At 38.1% G+C, this 23,150-nt stretch overlaps 1 protein-coding gene across 3 annotated transcripts in view; it reads right to left on the bottom strand.

Moving 5' to 3' along the window:
* Positions 1-7,848: 7,848 nt before the first annotated feature.
* Positions 7,849-23,150, bottom strand: part of VAMP4 (vesicle associated membrane protein 4) — a 30,408-nt gene continuing 15,106 nt past the window's right edge. For 2 of the 3 annotated variants that reach the window (XM_022560087.3, XM_022560086.3), the window contains 4 exons: positions 17,076-17,176; positions 15,049-15,128; positions 12,102-12,153; positions 7,849-10,071 (listed from right to left, as the gene is read on the bottom strand). In XM_022560087.3, the coding sequence (XP_022415795.1) occupies positions 10,043-10,071; positions 12,102-12,153; positions 15,049-15,128; positions 17,076-17,176 (262 nt within the window). In that variant the 3' untranslated portion in view covers positions 7,849-10,042. The remainder of the gene's footprint in view (positions 10,072-12,101; positions 12,154-15,048; positions 15,129-17,075; positions 17,177-23,150) is intronic. The other variant, XM_022560089.3, reaches the window with a different exon arrangement.

The raw sequence follows: 23,150 nt of genomic DNA, 5'->3' as shown, positions 1-23,150 counted from the left end.
CTCCATGTGTTTGTGCTTTATGCAGTTTTTATCTTGTAGTTGATTTCCAGTTTCATTGTGTTGTGATCAGTAAAGATGCTTGATATGATTTCAATTTTTAAAATTTACTAAGACTTGTTTTGTGGCCTAAGATATACTTTATCCTGCAGAATGTTCCATGTGCATTGAAAAGAATGTGTATTCTGCTGCTTTTGGATGCAGTATTCTCTCTATATGTCTATTAAGTTCATTTAGTCTAATGTGTCATTTAAGACCAGTGTTTTCTTATTTTTCTGTCTAGATGATCTGTTCATTGATGTAAGTGGCGTGTTAAAGTCCCCTGCCGTTACTGTGTTTTACTGTCAATTTCTCCCTTTATGTCTGTTAATATTTACTTTATGTATTTAGGTGCTCCTATATTGAATGCATATATATTTACAATTGTTACATCTTCTTCTTGGATTGACCTTTGGTCATTATGTACTGTCCTTCTTTGTCTCTTGTTACAGTGTTTGTTTTAAAGTCTATTTTGTTTGGTATAAGTACTGCTACCTCAGCTTTCTTTTGATTTCCACTTGCATGGAATACCATTTTCCATCCCCTCACTTTCAGTCTGTGTCTTTAGATCAGAAATGAATCTCTTGTAGGCAGCATATATATGGGTCTTGGTTTTTATTTTTCATCCATTCAGCCACTCTGTCTTTTGATTGGAGCATTTAGTCCCTTTCCATTTACAATAATTATTGATAGGTATGTACTTATTGCCATTTTGTTAATTGTTTTGGGGTTGTTTTTCTAGTTATTTTTGTTCCTTTCTTTTGTTCTCTTCCCTTTTGATTTGATGACTATTTTTAGGGTTTATGTTTGGATTCCTTCTTTCTTGCATGTGTACGTAGTATAGATTTTTGGTGTGTCATTACCATGAGGTTTATATATAGTAACCTATATATTTGTGATTATTGTAAGTTGTTGAGATCTTAATTTCAAATGCATTTTAACAACCCTGCATTTTTATCCCCCTCCCCACCACGATTACTCTTTTCGACACCATATTTTACATCTTTTTGTTTTGTGTATCCCTTAACTACTCATTGTGGCCATAGATGATTTTACTAATTTTGTCTTTAACTTTCCTACTTAGCTTTGCTCATGGTTGATTCACTACCTTTACTGTATATTTGCTTTTACCAAAGAGTTTTCTCCTTCTGTAATTTTCAGGTTTATAACTGTGGCCTTTTATTTTCTGCTCAGAGAAGTCCCTTTAACATTTCTCATAAAGCTGAGCTCTTTTAGCTTTTGTTTGTCTGTAAAACCTTTGCTCTCTTTATCAAATCCAAATGAAAGCCTTGATGGGTAGAGTATTCTTAGTTGTAGGTTTTTCCCTTTCATCACTTTAAATATATCCTGCCACTCCCTTCCGACCCGCAGTTTCTGGTGAAAAGCCAGCTGATGGCCTAATAGGAGTTCCCTTGTATGTGACTTGTTGCTTTTCCCTTACTGCTTAATATTTTCTCTTTATATTTAATTTTGCCATTTTCATTACAATGTGTCCTGGCATGATTCTCTTTGGGTTGATCCTTTTGGGACTCTGTGTTTCCTATACTTGGATGTCTGTTTCCTTTCCCAGATTAGGGAAGTTTTCAGCTATTATGTCTTCAAATATGTTCTCTGCCCCTTTCTCTCCCTTCTCCTCTGGGATCCTTATAATGCAAATGTTAGTAAACTTGATGCTGTCTCAGAGGTCTCTTAAATTATTCTCATTTCTTTTTATTCTTTTTTTTTCCTTTGTTAAGCTTCAGTGGTTTCCACTACTCTATCTTCCAGCTCACTGATCCATTTCTCTGTATCATCATCTAATCTGTTGATTCCGTCTAGTGTGTGTTTTACTTTGGATATTGCATTCTTCAGCTTTGCTTGGTTCTTCTTTATATCTTCTAAATCTCTGTTAAACTTCTTACTGTCTTCATCCATTCTTCTACCAAGTTCTTTGATTATCTTTCCAATCAATAGCTTGAACTCTTTATCAGGTAGATTGCCTTTAAACTTCACTTAGTGCTTCTTCTGGGGTTTTATCTTCTTCCTTAGTTTGGAGCATGTTCCTCTACTGCCTCATTTTGCCTAATTTGCTGTTATTTATATGAGTTTGTATCACCTTGGATAAGTGGCCTTTTGTAGACGATGTTCTGTGCATTCCAGCAGTGCACTCCCCTCTGGTCACCAGAGCTGTATGCTCTGGAGATGCCCCCTCTGTGGGCTGTATGGATCCTTCTACTGTGGCGGGCTGACTACTGTGGGTGGTCTGGTAGGCATGGCTGGCTCCCAGTCCGGTAGGTTGCAGGCCCTACCTTGTGCAGAGGGTGCAGCTACTGGTTGGGCCAGGTCACATGGCTGGCTGTGGAACCCTGGGTGGTGGGCAGGGCTAGTGCTGGCCTGCTGGTGGACAGAGCTGGGTTCTGAAGTAGGTAGTTGCAGGGCCAGGGTTCCTGGATCTAGTGTCATCCTGATGATGGTTGGGGCTGGTTCCTGACATGGCTAGGTGTGGGTTCTGGTGTGTCTCAAAGCTGGTACGGGCCCACTGGTGAGTAGGGCTGGATCCTGGGGCAGCTGGCTGAGGGGTCTGATGTGTCTTGGAACTGGTATTGGCCTGATGGTGGGTGGGGCTGTAGCCTGGGGAGTCCCCAGACTGGTGCTGGCCTGCTGGTGTACGGGCTGGGTCCTGTCATGGCAGGCTGCAGGGCTGCGGTCATCCTGGGGCTGGTGTTCACCTGCTGGTCAGTAGAGCTAGGGCCCAGGGTGTCTGGGTAGCTGGTTCCTGCCCACTGATGTGTGATGGCGTTCCTGTGGCTAGTGACAGCTCACTGGTGGGCAGCACCAGGTCCTGGGGTCTCTGGCTGCAGGACCTTGGAAGTCCCGGTGGTACTGCCAATGCACTGTGTGTAGGGCTGGATCCTGGACCCTCTGGTGGACAGGGCTGTGTCCTAGACAGGCTGTGGCCTCAGGGGTTCTTAAGGTTGTCTCCTGCTGGTAGGTGGGGCTGTGTCCCCACCTGGCTAGTTGCTTGGCCTGAGGTGTCCCAGTACTGGTGCCAACAGGCTGGTGGGTAAGGCCAGGTCCCAGTGCTAATAAGCTAGAGGAAAGATACCAAAATGGTGCTTGCCAGCACCAGTGTCCACATGGTAGAACAAGCGGCCAAAAGTGGCTGCCACCAGCATCTCTGTCCCCAGGGTGAGCTCCAGTTACCTCCTGTCTCTCCCAGACGCTCTCCAAGAACAGCAGGTAGGTCTGACCCAGGCTCCTTTCAAATTACTTCTTCTGCCCTGGATCCCAGAGCATGTGAGATTTTTGTGTGTGCTCTTTTAAGAGTGGAGCCTCTATTTCCCACAGCTCTCTGGTTCTCCTAAATGTAAGCTCTACTGGCCTTCAAAGCCAAGAATCTAGAGGCTCATCTTCCTAGTGTAGGATGCCCGGGCTGGGGAGCCAATATGGGGCTCAGACCCATTACTCCTTGGGGAGAACCTCTACAATTTTAACTATCCTCTCATTTGTGGGTTGCAGGGGCGTGGGTCTTAACCATACTGCAACTCTACCTCTCCTACCCACCACACTGTGGTTTCTTCTTTATATCTTTAGTTGTAGATGATCTTTTCTGCTAGATCAAGTTACTCTGTAAATAGTTGTGATTTTGGTGTGCCTGTAAGTGGAGGTGAGCTCAGGGCCTTCCTACTCTGCCATCTTGGCCAAGGTCCTCTAGAATATTGAATAAAGTCCGTATTCAGAAGTCAAGCAGGAGACATAAACTTGGGATTTGTCAGCACATAAATGTTATTTCAAATTATAAGATTAGATAAGATTACCAAAGGGGATGTGTGTGGAGATGTGTGATTCAGACCAAGACCTGAATCCCGGAGCAGTCCAATGTTGAGCTGGGGAGAAGAGAAGCAACCAATGAGGTAAGAACAAACCAAGCCCAGGAAGTGTGTATTAAGGAGAAAAGAACAATCAGCTACATCAAATGCTGCTGATGTGCAGGGAAGAGGGCTGAGACTGGAACCCTGGCTTTAGCAAAGCAGAGGTCATTGGTGATCCTGACAAGAGTTTAAGTTTGGAGTGTGGAGGCAAAAGTTTTACTGAAGCATTTAAGAGAATGAGTGAAAAAGAACTAGAAACCATAAGCATAGACACATTTTTCAAGGACTGTTGCTATAAAGAGCAAAGATATGAGGTGGAGGCTGACAGGGGAAGTGGTGAGGAAAGGTGGTTGGTGTTCTGTTTTTGTTTTTTTTGCGGTACGCGGGCCTCTCACTGTTGTGGCCTCTCCCGTTGCGGAGCACAGGCTCCAGACACGCAGGCTCAGCGGCCATGGCTCATGGGCCCAGCCACTCGGCCACATGTGGGATCCTCCCGGACCGGGGCACAGAACCCGCGTCCCCTGCATCGGCAGGCGCACTCCCAACCACTGCGCCACCAGGGAAGCCCCCGGTTTTTGTTTTTTTAAGAAGGAAGAAACAACAGTGCTTTTGTATGTTACAGGGGATGACCCAGGAGGATGTTCTCTTTCGCTTCTTACAGTGTGCTCATAGGCTCCATGCACAGCTTTTCACACATCCTTGGACGAGATCCAGTCCTTTTACTCAATACACAGGGTGAGTACACTACCCCAGGCCCTGCTCAGTTATACGTTTGGCTACTAGTCAAAACTCTTATACCTGCAGCTGAAAAGCAGGGTGTTGAGCTCCACAGGCGTTTCTAGCATTCAGTAGCTGTTCACAAAGTGTGACTGTTGAATTCAGGTAGGATCTGACCTTCCTGCCTGGTTCTCTCATAAATGACTGGTTGAATTATATTAAATACCATCATTCTCAGAATGCATATACCCGGGTCCTTCCCATCTCCATTCCTGACTACAGCCCTCTATTTAGAGAGACTATATACCTCTGGGTACAATGAAGCCCCCAGTATCATCCCCTTCCCACACCTTTTTGAAGAATTAAAGAGACAAAATTTAGTTTATGGGTGGAGGAAAGTTGAAGAGAATGAACACTACTCTAGTTGCCTCTAAAAGCAGCATATGCAGCTGAGATGGAGGTGCCAGGTTTTCTGATTGGAACACAAAGCATGAGAGAAATTGGTCCCCCTTCCTCCCTTTCAAATAGACATCACTGAGATAAAGCATGAGTATTCCAGCAATTGTTTTTTCTGCAGTTGAGACTCAGTAATTTTACACTGAGACATTCTTCCTAGATTCTCTTAATAGCTTGGGCATTGGGCATGGTTTTTGGTGACGGAACACCTTTTATTTCTTATTTTTCCTCCATGTACTTTATTGGAAAACTGGGATGGATTAAATCAGGGTGATTAGCCAGATGGTATTTCAAATAAGTTATGCTTTAAAGTTAAGGCAACAGGTAACACATATTGAATGAGCCAAGAAAGTGCTTAATTTTGTTTTCTATGAAATTGTTTATTTTACTGTTTACTATGGAGGGGCTACAAATACATATCTGATAGGAACACCAAGGACTAAACTTTGCAACACTGGTAAAAATGGTTATGAAGACTTGACAGTCTAGAGAACAGGGTGCATAAAAAGGAATGAAACGTGGATGGACCTAGAGACTGTCATACAGAGTGAAGTAAGTCAGAGAAAAACAAATATCGTGTATTAATGCATATGTGGAACCTAGAAAAATGGTACAGATGAACTGGTTTGCAAGGCAAAAATAGAGACACAGATGTAGAGAACAAACGTATGGACACCAAGGGGGGAAAGAGGGGGGTGGGTGGGTGGTGGTGGGATGAATTGGGAGATTAGGATTGACATATATACACTAATATGTATAAAATGGATAACTAATAAGAACCTGCTGCATAAAAAATAAATTCAAATTAAAAAAAATAGAGAACAGGGTGCACATCATTTTCATTGCTCTCTCCCACCATACCTCTTAAAACATCAAAGGCACTTATCAAAATGTTTAAATAAAGGAGTGTGGAATTTAAAACAATGACACATACCCCAGGCATAAAATCAAGGGCTTGAGTTTTCTAAGAGTTTGATTTCTGACATTTTACTAAAATCTCTGATTTATGCAATTTACTTTGTAGTCTTCAAATATTTAACAGATGATTTGATTTCAAGACCTTTTCAAATGAAAAGAACCTAATGAAATACTGTAAAATCAGAATTTTTCTTTACCCAATTATTATAAAAGAGCACTACTATCTCCTGGTAAAGGCAAAAGACCCACTATTATGTCAATCGTGCCATCTCTGCAGTGAGGAATATGGACACCAACACTCACTTTATGAGCAAGCACACCGGTGTCTTTGTGGTTTTCCTAGGCACACTCATCTGGCCAGGTGCACAGCACTATGCTGGGTTGGTCATGCTTTCAATTCCTACTGACCTGTTCCAAACAGCTCCTTAAATAAAACAGGAGCAGGAATAAAAGTTTGTGTCCCCCTATCCCTTATTCTACTTGATTTCCAGAAAAAGTCAGAGTAAGACAAACTTATACAGAAGGCTCAAGCCCCACATCAGTCTAAGAAATGGTTCCACTTTGTCTACAACATGGAAGAAACAGTGGATGGATTGAGAAGCAGGGCGCCTTCCAGCTCCTTCTGACTCAGTGTCTTTACGTTGCAGCAACTTCCTACAGAAACATCAGCACTACGCTGCATTCTGAAACAAGTATATAAATGCTTCTGGACTGATCCATGCATGCTCTTACTCCCCACTCAGGGAAAAATAAAATTGACGCCAATCACATTTCCATGTGAAAACACGACCTTAGACTAATATGAGTTGGTTTTCCTAGACTTGGGAATACTGACGCAATACAGTTAGACATCTTCTAAAGGCATTCATTCTCAACGTGAAAAGACAATTTCTTGGGTATTTTCTAATTGTAGTATATACACATTTAGATGTAGATAGTATGGGCAACAGTGCTGACAGGCCATTAAGCATGTTTAAGATTGTTCTGATGAGAAATTTCCATTTTTTTTCTTCTCAGTTTGTACACGTATAATCATTTCCAGGATACTCACATGCTACACAGAACTGAAAGATGCCCAATTTTTCTATTAAAAAAATGAAGTTATAATTTTCTAGTGCAGAGTGACTGCACAGGAAGACTACCATAAGCAATCTACAGGAGCGCTAACAGAAGGTATTTCTGTATTTGATGTGTACTAATTACCCTTCCTCCATTTTAGATAACATTCCATTTTCAACATTGAACTTTTCTTTAGTCAAGAAATCCCCACGTTTATAAAACCGGAGGGCAATTTCCAGTGAGCTTTATCAGGATAGAGGGGCCAAAAGACCACAGGTATTACTGGGTTATAATCAGTAGGAGGAACTAATTAATCAGCATTATCATGAAACTGCTGCAGGGCAATAGGTTTCAGTAATTAAACATAAATCATGAGGGTATGTTGCAGGCATTATAAAAATAGTGACCTGATTTCACTGGGTATCAACTAGTATTTACAAAGCTACCTGAATTTTTCTGTTGCTCTGCATTGCTGTTAAATAATGAGAGTTCTGATGGTGGGGAAACTTCATTTTTCAAGTGCAGGATGATCCGAGCTGAACAAGAATGATTAAGGGAGGGGAGGAAGGTAGGCCTGGCATCAATTTGAACAAATTTTTCTTTTTCTGAAGGCTCATGTCTCCAAGGTTATGATAATAAAGTCATAAACATGCCAGCCACTTTAAGGGTCTCAGGATTAATGAAGACCAAGAAAGATGAAATGACAAACTGTGAGCCAAGCCACCACTAGTGCAAAGCTCTAACAGAGTAACATATCCGCCACCAGCATTCTCACCAGCAATATATTTAAATACAAAGAGAACTACGTATACATGGTATTGTCATATAAATATTTCCTTTATTTTTCATGGTTAAAAACTTTTAAATTTTTATTTCTTTATTTAAAAGCATACTTTATTAAAGAAACACTGGAAATGTGGATTCTTCTTGAGAAATAATCTTCCTCTTCACCGACAGATATGAAGAAACCAGATTTCTATACCAACTAATGGAAAATTAACCACTGGTGAGTCTAGTTCCAATCCCAAATCAAGGACACACATGTTAGTACTGATTCTGTCCACTCAGTTAAAACACTCCCATTCCTGAAGTAGATTAGCTACTGAAACTCTAAAAATGCTCATTTTCCTGGGTATCCTCTTTTGTCAAAGGGTTTAGTATTTATTATGTTATTTACAGTAATTGACATTTACGAAAAGTGGAGAGACCAGAGAAAACACTCCAGAGTATGTAAAATCTTTATCTCTTTTTAAATGTTCTTAGTAGACTATAATACTAAGCAATTATATTTAGATCTTCATGACTTGAAGGTGTCTTCAATACCTCTTAATCTGCTTTCTCCCTTCAAATTCTTTCCATTCTAAAGGGAACATTTTTGCATCTTAGTACTAATCCTGTAGAATTAAAAAACAACAACAACAAAGATTCTATGTTTCATACATTTTGAATTAAAATTACCAAAGCAATAAGGATCATTTTTTTTCTTATTTAAATACTGGTACTTTCTATTATCCCTATTTCAAATTTAGAGTTATATATACATTGTGAAGATGTCCACGTACACAAGCTTCTGCAGAACCTCCAATTTTATTATAAAACTTCTTCCTCACACACATTAGAGAACTATGTATGTTCACTTTCACATGTTTAAACAACCCAAGAAGGGTGGCATATTTTAACGTTAACAACACTTTTTATCATAAAAACAGACTGAGATTAATGGTGACTCTAGCATTTGGTTACTCTGACTGACTGATTAGCTAGGCTCCTGACTTTCTATATTCATTATTGTTGGCTAATTTGACACTGGATTGTACGTATCACGTGCATTTTCCAGGAGATAAAGAGGGAATACAAAAAACGCAAATTCTAAGCAGATGATTTTGCTACTTTTAGCACTTCTGGTAAAAGGGCTAGTTGAAGTTAAACAGGAAAGCTATTAACAAAAAGAAAAGTAGGGGACAAGATACCTGTGGATTTCATTTACTCACATTTGGACGGGTCCTCCTTATTGGAGGCTAACTGAAAACAGACCAGACCATGACTTCTAGCTTTATGTTGGTCTCTTTCAAATACGCCAATGACACTCTCCAATAATTTTATTATCTCCAGTTTAATGCACCATACTATGCTTTTCACACTGTTTAAATTTCCCATTTCTATAATCCAAATGCCAAAAAATTACTACATTCCCTTATACAGTCAAAAATAGGTTTACTGGAATGTTGTTAGTTATAGCTGAAGGCAGCAACATTTACATTTAGCTTTTGTTACACCCATAAACGTGAAAATTGCTTGCAAAGCAATTGTAATAGGAGAAGAATCTTGCAAATATCAATGGAATGGTTACACACGTCTTTCGGCATAATGATTTGGTACTCTACAGAGGCTCCCTGATCACCAGCCTGAACCCCACCTTGATGCAACAAATGCAAGTCCTTATGCCATTAAAATAACAGTATGAAATATCATTATCAGTGTTTAACTATATATACAAATAATGAACTGGCAAGTATCTAGTTTCAAATTAGACCCTTGGAATATGGCAAAATCAAGGCTGGTTATCTTTGCCTTAAACATAATTTTTTTTCTTTTTTTTTTTTTGCGGTACGCGGGCCTCTCACTGTTGTGGCCTCTCTCGTTGCGGAGCGTAGGCTCCGGACGCGCAGGATCAGCATCCATGGCTCACGGGCCCAGCCGCTCCGTGGCATGTGGGATCCTCCCAGAACAGGGCACGAACCCGTGTCCCCTGCATCGGCAGGTGGACTCTCAACCACTGCGCCACCAGGGCAGCCCCGCCTTAAACATAATTATTAAAAGCACACTTTGTTGGAAGGGAAGAAGATAATGGGACATTCTCAATGCTCCAATTTGAAGTGATACTTGCCTCTTAATTTCTTGAAAAAGAAGCTTTGAAAGTTATATACATGGGTTTCATTTAAATTATGCAGCAATCTTTTATTATTATTGTCCCAGCTTTTGTTTAATGAAGATCTGTCATCAAATCAAGTACGGTATTTCACAACTATAAGAACTGCAAGAGAAAAAAAATGAAAAAGAAACATCAAAATCAGATTCATATGCTATGTTAGAAACAATACTCCTAAATGTAGCTGTGTCCATTTTGAAAATAGTTAATGAGGACAACTTTTATCTGAAATGATAGATAACAAATGGGAATGGAGAAGCAAAAATATGAAACAACCTAAATGTCTAACATTAGCATTTTGATCAAATAGATTAATATATAACCATAGCATAAAGCAGCTAAAATACTTTTAAAATATTTAATAACATGGGAAAATATTTACAATATATTTATTAGAAAGTATACATATGATCTTAGTTTTTGAAAAACATGTTTATATATTAATAGGAAAAGACTTAAAGTATATACAATAGTTATATTAATAGTAGCTATCTCTGTGTGGTAAGAGAACAGTTGGATTTTATTTTCTTCTTTATGTTATTCAACATTCCACGGGTTGATTCTTGGTACTGGCAGTAGTTATGTTCTATAAAGTCACCACAAACACTGAATGAGTAAACACTGAACCACTGCTCTGAGGGGAAACACAGGCTTAAATCCCTGCCAGCCTCTGGCTACAACATTTTTGACAACCAATCCATACATAACCTTGTTTTACATGTTTCTGTGTGAAGACACCTTATTTACTATATACTGTTGGCTTATTAACACTGAACTCCTGGCCAACAGTGCTGTCACTCACGCCTGAACAAAGCTCATCTAACACATGTACTTCCTCCACAAGACACATCACAGCCTTGCTGTGCTCAGCAACACTAGCCAGCACTGCAGCACCAGTATACTTGGAGGCCTTTTTAAACAGCAAAAGCATCAACAAGACACACAAAAATGTGAGAAGCTGTGCACTAACATTCGCTTCTCTGACCGCATCTGCCAATGACTCCGAAAGCATTGGGGTAACTGATCAGTGTTAGCTAGTAGGTGAAGTCACAAACACAGAATCCACAAATGATGAGGACTGACTTTTTCTTTAGAACAAAATCTTTTTTTCTGTTTAAAAAGAGTATCACCATGGAATTTTTCAAATGGCTATTCTGAGATGCTTTCCAAATCTTTATAAAATCCCTGTAAACAGAGATAAAGAGGCTTTGGAGAAAAGGAGATATTAAAAATGATCTGACCAAAGAAAGACAAATATATGATATCACTTGTATGTGGAATCTAAAAAATAATACATATGAATCCGTATACAAAACAGAAACAGACTCACAGTCATAGAAAACAAACTTCTGGTTATCAAAGAGGGAGGGGGAGGGATAGATTAGGAATACGGGATTAACAGATACAAGATACTATACTTAGATAAGCAACAAGGACCTACTATATAGCACAGGGAACTGTATTCAATATCTTGTAATAACCTATAATGGAAAATAATCTGAAATAATATATAACTGAATCACTTTGCTGTATACCTGAAACTAACACAACAATGTAAATCAACTACACTAAAAAAATTTTTTTTGAATGATCTGACTTTAAAAAGAATATTAAGGGGGAAAAGGAAGGGCAAGAGTTATGTTTCGATGACTGAAATGACGCTCAAATCCAAAAGAAAAATTATCATCTGGAGAATTTATCTGGATTTTCCTTCAAACACAATATTATGAAATGCAAGCTGCCATATCTAAAAGTTAAAAATAAAAAGAAAATGTGTGTTATGGTCCTGAGTGTAATAGTAGCCATATTTGGCCTTAAACAAATCACTTAGCCCTGCCTTTGCAGGGGTAGGGGTGGAGGGCAGGACAGAGGTTCTCTTTGAGAATCTGATGAAAGATATACTCTCACCATAAAACTGTACATATACATATTCACATAAAATTTTACATACAATTTATGTGCATTTTCAGAGAGCTACAGATTCTAGGTTAAGAGCTCCTTACTGGAGTCAGAAGTCATTACTCAATCCTGACATTAGTCATACTAGGTCAACTGAATATAAATTAAAAAGGAAATTTAAATGAACTTCAAAACAAATGACACCCCCCTAAATTTATAATCCAGTAAATACTTACTGATAATCACTAACAAAAGGATAACAGCAACCAAAGCCATGATGGCTTTTATCTACAACACACAAAAAGGCATGAGAAAGATTAATGTCTGACTTGTTAATAAAGACTATCTGTTGTGCTGTTTACCACATTACGCTAACTCATCATTGGACAGGCTCATTCCTTGAAAGGTTTCCAAATTTTTTCTCATATGAACTTCTGACTATTTGCATCTTTCTGTAATAATCAGAGTTCCCCAAATTTGAGGGTTTTGGCTTGCCTAGATTTTATTGTTTAAGGCTGCAGAGTAAACAGTAATAATCAAAGCCTTTATGGGCCTGATCTTTTTTGTCTATGATTTCTCACACATTTCTAATCTAAGACCAGGAAAAGAACAATATTTTATCAACTCTGTTCAGAAGTGTCAGGATATTATGAATGAGACTGGCATCCAATACAGATGGTTCAATATATATAGTATAAGGCAGCATTTTTTATAGCACTTATTCTCCAAGTATATTAGAATTCTGTTAGTTTTTGCTCCCCTTACTTTCTTCTTAGCATTTTTATCTTCATTTTGAGGAATATAATTTATACTTTTCGTGAAGAACCTCATTTAATAAATAACTTGCCTAAGAGCATTCTGTGTGTCAGTTTCACAGTCGAGTGGAGAAACCTTAAGATTAGTCCTTAGCTAGTTAATATTTTAGGTCTACATCACCTCTCTCCATAAAATTGTCACATTCCTCATCTAATCCTAAAATGCATAAATTATAAATTGACTTGATTTTCCTGATGAATTCAAATGAGTCTTGTTTTCACCAAACATTTTCATAGATAATTGATTAAAGATGGTTCATTCAGAAAAAAGATACCCAGTTATTACAAACACATAAAACACTCTGATGAATATCACAAACAGCAACTAGAAGTAGCTAATGAAATGTTTCTAAAATAAAACTACTGGCTGCATTTTAGTGGCATTACATTCATGACGAGAACAAAGTGACCAAGAGAATACATGGAAGCATTCCAATTTGAATACCAGGTGCCCCTTAAAATTATTAATTATGATAACCAAAAAATGTAGAAAGTACTTTACACTGTAAAGTACTTTAGTGACCAAGTGATCCAGAGAATATATGGAAGCTTTGCATCTTTTTTTTAAGCTGAAAACATTTCTCAAGTAATGTGGAATTTTACAATAGCTTTTCAACTTTACCAAAAATATATCTTAATTTGCCCTGTTAATTTGTGCTAGCCTTAACATTTAGAAGATTTAAATGGAAATATCAATACCAATTTTAAAACACCTAAATAAACGGAGTTTCTAACGCTGGCCAGGAAACGTTTACAACCAAAAATGGCAGCAATGTATTCATGCATGTCCAAAGCTCTCTTCTTCCAAACAACATAGACAAAAATCTGTTTCTCATTAAACACATAAGAGCCTCAGAGCCCCATAAGATACTTAAGAGAGGTGTCACTGATTCTCTCTCCCCACCCATTGGATAATTCTGTTCACTTACTTATTTTTAAAGTCAGGTTTATTAAAATATACTTTACATACAATAAAATTCACCCTCTTAGAGTTCATTGTGATGCGTTTTGACATACATACAGTTGTCAACCATCACCTTCATAGTCAAACATAAGACATTTTCATCACTCAAAAAGTTCCCTCATGCCCTGCTGTAGTCAATCTCCACCCCTCCATCCTTAGCCACTGGCAACCTCTGATCTCTTTTCTGTCCCTATATCCCTTTCCTTAGCTCTTCCCAAATAATCATTATGAAGTTAATCCAGAAAATGGTAGTGATATAGAGACTATTTAAAAATATAAATTAAAAATAGAATTCAATTTTTCCCCTTAAAAGCATACTATTCCTTTGATGTGGACCCCGTAAAGTACAAAATGAAACTCTTTAGATATAGCTAAAAAAAAGCTAGGCAAAATGCACATTATCATTTTGTTAATGGCCACATGAATGAGTCACGTGGGGAGAGGAGGTAGCTCACGGACCTTTTGTTCTTCCAAACTAGTCTGCAGGATAGAAAATTTCTATAGAAATAGAAAATTTATTCATTAAAGAAAAACAGAAAATTTAAATTCTACATAAGAGGAGCAATGAAACTTGTTTCTTTCCCTAAGTTCTACTTCTGAAAGTAAGAGGATTCAACAGGTCAACAGACAGAAATAAGCAAATCCAAGGCAACTCTTGAATGAAATCCTTGGCATATGTCAACATCAAGTTTTGAAAGTTATTGCTAAACTTGAAAATGAGAGACTAAAAACAATGTGGTATATATCCAAGGTTTTCAACAAAGCCAAAAATGACAAATTTTTCTTTTATATCTTATTTCTCCTATCCAAGTACTAACCAGGTCTGACCCTGCTTAGCTTCTGAGATCAGGCAGGTTGAGGGTGGTATGGCATAAGACTGTATCTTATTTCTCTGGAATAATGAGGGACAGTGGGATTTTCTTTTTAGCCCCATTTGCCATATGGATTCTGACACATTAAACTACTTTTATTTTTTTCTCCATCCAACAGAAAATTATATTTTTCTCTGGCTTGCTTTCTGTCTTTTAAATATCTCTATGTAATGCTATAGGTTGCTCCAAAAAGGTACTAAAAATAAATTACAAGTTAATATTTCTTACAAGATAAATCTAGAGGAAGCTAAATTATTAATAAAATGTGGATTACTCTCTACGAAGAAATCCATGAAAACATCCTTTTAGGCACTGCTTGATTCCTTTAGTTATTTCTGACCCATAAGATATTAATTCAACAAATATTTACTGAGTTCCACCATGTCCCAGGTTCAGAAGATATAATAATAAGCAAGACAGCTGTAGTCCAGTTCCCCACAGAGCTTATCACCTAGAGGCCCTTTTTTCTTCGTGTCTTTGAATAGCACTGGATATGCTGACGGACCTATCCAATATCTTCCAATTTACTTACTTTGCATCCACGCCACCACATTTGCCTTCGAAGTTGTTTGGATCTGTTGCTAAAAGCAGTTGCATTATCCGATAGGCTTTCTATATCACATAGAGGATGGAGAGAAGGATTAATCGACATAACAGCATTCTTTTATCTAGTCACACAAAGACAAGAAAACATTAATTTCTACTTCTGCAAATCTATTCCCTTTTAAGCATGAAAACAACATCTTTCCTTTCCTCTACCCACAAACTCTGGCATTCTGTATTCTAAAAAAAAAAAACCCAAAAAGTAAAAAATGGCTGCAGGTCAGTTTGCTCAATCCACTTTTACAATAAGAGTAAGAGAAGTCTTCCCAGGGCCTCAATGCTTTCAAATAAACTTATGAATTCTGGTAGAAATACTCTTTAAAAATTCAAATACTTGGCACAACTATAGAAAAAAAAATTTACACATGGAGAAGGCTAGATTCTTAGAAGATATCAAAAGTGACTGATTTTGAAGCAAAACAATATATTTTTAAAGTGTTTAAATAAGTTTTTTGGTTAAAAAAGTCTATCAATGATTAATCAGATATTCATTCAGCCATTCATCATCTAAAAAATATGTGAGTGCCTAATAAGTGCCACGGACTGTTATAAGAACAGAGACTAACATTTGTCAGTAAAAAAATGTTACTAAGTCATCAGAGAAAGCATAAGATAAAAATAGTAGATATGTGTGAAATAAGTTTGAAAAGAAGTGATTAGACCTATCCTCCCTGAGATCAGGAGAAATACAAAGCACATCAACGTAACAGGACAAAAGAAAAAAATAATCGAGCTCTTCAACAATGAATTTTTAATCGTTCCATTCTCAACTGATCAATTAAAGAAATAATACAACAATAAGATGATTCAAAGCAAAGGGAGCTACATACAACTCAATAACAAAAAAGCAAACCCAATTGAAAACTGGGCAGAAGACTTAAATAGACATTTCTCCAAAGAAGACATACAGATGGCCAACAGGCACATGAAAAGACGGTCAACATTTCTAATGATTAGAGAAATGCAAATCAAAACTACAATGAGGTACGACCTTGTATCGGTCAGAATGGCCATCATTAAAAAGTCTACAAATGACAAATGCTTAAGAGGGTGTGGAGAAAAGGGAATCCTCCTACACTGTTGGTGGGAATGTAAATTGTGCAGCCACTGTGGAAAACAGTATGGAGGTTCCTCAAAAAACTAAAAATAGAGTTGCCATATGACCCTGCAATCCCACTTCCAGGCATATATCTGGAGGAAACTATAATTGAAAAAGATACATGCACCCCAGTGTTCACTGCAGCACTATTTCCAATAGCCAAGACATAGTAACAACCTAAATGTCCATCAACAGATGAATGGATAAAGAAGATGTGGTACATATTACAATGGAATACTACTCTGCCAGAAAAAAGAGTGAAATAATGCCATTTGCAGCAACATGGATGCAACTAGAGATTATCATACTAAGTGAAGTAAGTCAGCAAGAGAAAGACAAATAGCATAGGATATCACTTACATTTGGAATCTAAAATATGACACAAATGAACATATCTATGAAACAGAAACACAGACATAGGAAACAGACTTGTGGTTGCCAAGGGTGGGGGGTGGCGGGGTGGGGGAAAGGATGGATTGGGAGTTTGGGATTAGCAGATGCAAACTATTATACACAGAATGAATAAACAACAAGGTCCTACTGTATAGCACAGGGAATTATATTCAATATCCTGTGATAAACCATAATGGAAAAGAATATGGAACAGAATGTATATATATATGTATAACTGAATCACTTTACTGTACAGTAGAAATGAACACAACATTGTAAATCAACTATACTTGAATAAAATAAATTGTATATAAAAAAATAAAGGGAGCTAAAGTTAAAAACATTAAAACCATAAATGCCATTTTTCCTAAGTCAAGATTCCTAAACTTTGGCTAGAAAAATGCAAGAAGTAAACTATCAAAATACAGATTTATAACATCAAGAATTATATGAAGTATCTGTACCTGATTTGTCCTGTAGTTCATCTAGTCTCTCCCCTCTTTCTATTACCTTTGTAATATTTTCTTGCATGACATCAATGACTTCATCCACCTGGTTCTGAACACTAGTTTAAAAAAAAAGATTAAAAAATAATGCATTCTTCTTTTGAGAATTTTACAGTTTTTGAGACTTTCATTAGACATGATAGAAAACAGCAAGTTCTCAGTTATTCAACTCTAAAATGTTTAAGTTTAAGGCTTGTAGCAACAGTCCTTCCATTTGTGGGCTTGATTACTCAGGCAATTAAAAGACAACATGATACAAATAAAGTAATATTTAACTTATAGTTTATTCTTAACCCTGTTTCTTCAAATTAAATATACTGTCAGAATGCTCAGTAACTGCAGAATTTAGTCAAATAGCTTGACTCTATATAATCCGTTTCATTTTCTTTTCAATAGGCCACTGAGGCATCACATAGACACAGCTATAAGCTACTTTTGCTATACATATAGTTCACACACTAAGGCTAACAAAAGTTTGCCCAGGTATGTTAGAAGCCTATGAAAAATATTCAGTTTCCAAAATGGAAAGGTACAGTATGCTCTAGGACACTAAGGCTCAGTGGGTATAACTCTTCACAGCTCACCAGTTTCCTCTTAAACAGGGTTTAGAACAGTGAGCAACACTTGGGAGGGTTTTGAAGCACCCACGAAGGAGCAAAGAGGAAACATTTTTGGTTGTTCTTCAAAATGAAAATATGATTTTCTTCTTTATATCAGGTGATGAGAGCCTGTTCCAACCAAACTTCAGACTGTTCAGTGAAGATTTTTTTTTTAATAAATTTATTTATTTATGGCTGCGTTGGGTCTTTGTTGCTGTGCGCGGGCTTTCTAGTTGCAATGAGCAGGGGCTACTCTTCGTTGTGGTGCGCGGGCTTCTCATTGCAGTGGCTTCTCTTGTTGCAGAGCATGGGCTCTAGGTGCATGGGCTCAGTAGTTGTGGCGCATGGGCTTAGTTGCTCCGCGGCATGTGGGATCTTCCTGGACCAGGGCTCAAATCCATGTCTCCTGCATTGGCAGGCGGATTCTTAACCACTGCGCCACCAGGGAAGTCCCATGTTCAATGAAGATTTAAACTAAATTCAAAAATTTAATAATTGGACCTCAGCTGCCTACTCTCACTCAGAAGTTACCCCCAGGGTACATAAACATAGAAATGATTAAGTGTCTAGTTTTCCTCTGTTGCTTCAATCATTTGACAAATGTCTAGTTTTCCCCTGTTGCTTCAATCATTTGACAAAATGTTACCTTAAATTAGTTTATGGAATAAGTCATGCCAGAGCAATATTTAAAAGGAGAAATAAAATGAACTCATAGTTCTTATAACTCAAAAACTGGTTAAAATATAAAAACTGTTTAAAGTGGATTACTAGCAACTATAAGTAGATATATGTTTTAAATAAATAAGGATATGCAATTATTCTTTCTAGTCGGGGAAGTGTATCAATTTATCAAATATCACCTAGGAAGCTTTTTAAAAAATGTCACAATACACATCTCCTCACTGCCCCTCTACTCTATAGTGAGTTGGGAGTAAGGCAGGACATGTGTAATTTTGAAAAAGAGTTCTATCCCTTCCCTGCCATGAAGATATATCTTCAAAAAGTTTGCTTTAAAAACAAATGAAGGCCCATTTAGACACATACGGGTTCGTAAGAAGCATCCTCAGATTCAAGTAGAATTACTACGTTTGATGATAGTCACCCCCCCTCCCATGTTAAAAGCACCCACTGATTATCCACACATAGACTTCAGGGTTCATCATAGCTTCCTAGAGTTCTGTGCCTCTCACACAGTATTCTACTAAACTGTATAAAACTGAAGCACAACTAAAGTGGGACATGGAGAATTCCCTTCTGCCCACACAGATCTGAAAGAGCCCCCACGTGTCTAAGAGGTCTTGTTGCAACTCCTAAGCAGACAGCTAAAGATGTAAAATCTTATACAAGAACAATGGCACAAATACTTAAGCAATTTATTCAATAAATAATTAAGAAGAGCTTACTATGTACTGTTTTAGGCACTAGGAAAACAATACTGAACGAAGCAGACAATAATTCGGGCTCTCATTGAACGTATGCTTAAATGTGCAATGAATGCACTTCATTAACCTTCAGAGTTGTTTAACAGTCTGTGTCTAACCCATTACTGTATATTGTTTACAGCATTTAACACTAAGCGAAAGTATTTATTTATTTACATGCTTATTTCCTGTCTCTCCCCATTAGAAGGTAAGTTCAACAAATGCAGAGACCTTGCCTACTTTGTTCACTTTTGTAGCCCCAGTACCTGAAACATTGCTTGGGAAAGAGTATGCACTTAATACTTAACAGCTGAATAAGTGAACAGTTTGGGTATAAGTCCTGCAAAGCACATCCAGCTACTTAAGAAAGAGTTATAAGGCAGATATAAGAATGTAGAGGTCTCCATTTTTAACTATAATGGAAGCAGAGCTATTGTTTATCAAGGGCCAATCTTGAAATTCCTAGGTAGTTATTTTCCATCATATGCAAGAGATAATAGCGTAAAGTAAGGTGCAGCACAGTGGAAACGGACAGAACGTACGGCAGCACCTACACATAATCAGATTATAGCTATTATGGATGTTAATATACCTATACTACATGTGATTTTAAAACAAAACCAAAATAACTGAAGGAATCATTATGGTCCCAGAATCCCTATCAGCAAAAGACTCCATGAATAATACAGGCAGATTAATTGGAATAGAATTCATAAAATTACAGATTAAGTCTTACTAGATTATGATAAACCTAGGGGTATTACCTCAACAACATGACACACATGTAATCTCTATGGCTAATGGAAACCACCCAACATTTTAATTTTTCCTGCCAAGTGATTAATAGATTATTGTTACTTTCTCCTTCACATATTACTATCCACTGGTATAACCCTCTTAATCCAGCTACTGTATAACTGTCATTCAATCTTAAGATAACGGAAAATCTCATGACTGTGCTTCTATATTTCAAGATATTTTCATGCCCAGAACACAACTTTTATAGAAAAAAAAGAGAAGAAAATCATCTACTTATTTAATATAAAGGATAATTTTTTAAAAAACAAGTGGAAAGGGACCTCCCTGGTGGTCCAGTGGTTAAGACTCCATGCTCCCAATGCAGGGGGCCCAGGTTCGATCCCTAGTCAGGGAACTAGATCCCACATGCCACAACTAAGAGCCCGCATGCCACAACCAAAGATCCAGCAAGTTGCAACTAAAGATCCTGCATGTGACAATGAAGATCCCACATGACGCAACTGAGACCCGGCACAGCCAAATAAATAAATAAATATTTTTTTTTAAAGTGAAAACATATTTCCCCATGATTTTTTACATTTTCATAGTAGTTACAATACTTTGATTTCTATTTTATGTTGGTCTTATCCTCACTATTATACTGTAAATGCCTTAAAAACAGAGATTGTCCCACTCATCTGTTTCCCAGGTCATGTGAAATGTGCCTAGTAGAAAACAGGCATTCAACAAATATTTTCTGATCTGAATTAAGTATTTCATTTATTCAAAAATATATATTAGGGAGTTATTATTATCCTACGCATTGAGGATACTGATGTGAATGTTTTGATCCTCAGCAAGATTACGGTCTAGTGGGGAACACTGGTAGCGAGGATTATATTACCATATGTCAAGTGCCATAATGGAAGGAAACACATGGTATCAGTCGTGCAGCCTAGATGAATCCAGCCTGGACCAGAGATGGCATCAAGATCCTGGTGCTGAGTTTTGAGAGGTTAAGGGTGAACTGGGCAGAGTAAAAAAGGTGATGGATGGTGGCAAAGTTCTAGGCTAAAGGAATAACAGGAGGGGATATTTCAGGAACCAATGATTACCTGGATATGGGTGATGGAGCTGGGGCAAGAAAAGGGTAGAGAACTTCTAGATTTATAATTTGAGCAACTGAGTAGATGTAGATGATGGTCATTAACTGAAATAGAAAATTAAGGACTCAAAGAAAAAGCAAGTTTTTGAAGGAGGGGGTGGAGATTTATATCATTTCCTGTTAGAGTCATATAGTAGAAGAAAGGACACAAGAGAGAACATACCCAGGAAAATATCAAGACATGTAGAGAAAAGACATTTTAACATTGTTTTAGTAATTTATTTGTTTATTTTTGCTGTGTTGGGTCTTTGTTTCTGTGCGAGTGCTTTCTCTAGTTGTGGCAAGCGGGGGCCACTCTTCACCGCGGTGCACAGGCCTCTCACTATCGCGGCCTCTCTTGTTGCGGAGCACAGGCTCCAGACGTGCAGGCTCAGTAGTTGTGGCTCACGGGCCTAGTTGCTCCGCAGCATGTGGGATCCTCCCAGACCAACTCGTGTCCCCTGCATAATTAGGCAGATTCTCAACCACTACGCCACCAGGGAAGCCCTTAACATTGTTTTAAATCCTGCTTAGAGTCTGACAGCACTTGTGTTCCTGAGATGTCTCTATTCTAATTATCACCACTACAGGGAGGCTGCGTGGTGTAGTGTAGAGAGGCCAGGCTCTGGACACAGACAGATCTGGGTTTGCAATTCAGCGTTATCACTTACTATGTATGTGGCTTTGCAAGTCATTTTGCAAGCCTCTCTGAGCCTCATATTTTCTCACCTTTGAAATGAAGATGATAATCTTTCCCTTATGAGAATTAGATGTGACAAGTGTGTTTTAAACACTTAGCACGGTTCCTAACACTTAGCATGTGTTTAATGTCAGTGTTCTTCCATTAAGGAAAAAAAAAGCTCATGCTCTGCAACACACACTCATCTGTTATTTTATAAAGAAAATATTTATTTTCACAGTTAACACCCCCATCTTGTGGCCTCTTAAGGTACTGTTGACAAAAAGTTTTAAATATATGCTGTATTTTTGCACATATATATATATACACACACACACATACATATATACTATATGTAGTATATATGCTGTATTTTTGCAATTATATATACACATATAGTATATATGTACATATATACGTATATATGTGTATATATGTGTATCTGTTCATCATAGAACATTCCTTGGGGGAATAAAGCTAAACTTGTTGGACCAAGGCTATAGATAGGAGATTTCCTACTTGTGGCAGAGAATGCCTACAATTCATTGGAGTGGCATTTATAATGCTACTATTTAAAAGCAAAGGAAACATTCCAAAGAGAATCATAAATTTTTTATATAGGCATGTGACTATTTAAAATCTTTCCCAAAAATCTTCCCTGAAAAGTGACATTGGAATACTAAAGAACCCATTAAAAGGACCTACTGTATCAGCACAGGGAACTATATTCAATATCTTGTAACAACCTATAATGGAAAAGAATCTGAAAAAGAATATATATATATGTATAACTGAATCACTGTGCTGTACAACTGAAATTAAACATTGTAAATCAACTTATACTTCAATTAAAAAAAGAAAGTGACACTGGGCATTTTTGTGGGATTAATCTGCTACCAACATGTCAATCAAATGCAGACAAAGCAACAATGTTGCTGATCCACACATCAAAAAAACACCCTGGGGCTTCCCTGGTGGCGCAGTGGTTGGGAGTCCACCTGCCGATACAGGGAACGCGGGTTCGTGCCCCGGTCCGGGGGGATCCCGCGTGCTGCGGAGCGGCTGGGCCAGTGAGCCATGGCCGCTGGGCCTGCGCGTGCGGAGCCTGTGCTCTGCAACGGGAGAGGCTGCGGCATAGAGGCCCGCGTACCGGGGGGGGGGGGGGGGGGGGACCACCCTGTATGGAAACGTTACACATTAAGCGGTGACAACACACCTTAAAGAAACTCATCAGTGCTCCCAATTTTAGTTACTAAACAAATGCCAGGAATCTGTCCTTGGGCAAGTAGCGTAGCAGGTTGTGCTCCACCATTTGGGGCCACTTTGGGCACACGCCTGAGTCATGCCCTGGTTAGATAAACACTCATGGGGTTGTGTCAAAGGTTAATGTGTGTTTTGATGACTGACCATTTTCTGAGTACGTATGATAAGCCTTCAGCTCTAGAGTAAGAG

The sequence above is a fragment of the Delphinapterus leucas genome, chromosome 1 (genome assembly GCF_059928025.1).
Source record: "Delphinapterus leucas isolate spDelLeu-1000000601 "Yukka" chromosome 1, BTC_Dleu_Yukka2, whole genome shotgun sequence".
Taxonomy (NCBI): domain Eukaryota; kingdom Metazoa; phylum Chordata; class Mammalia; order Artiodactyla; family Monodontidae; genus Delphinapterus; species Delphinapterus leucas.
This window is presented reverse-complemented; position numbering and strand designations above follow the sequence as displayed.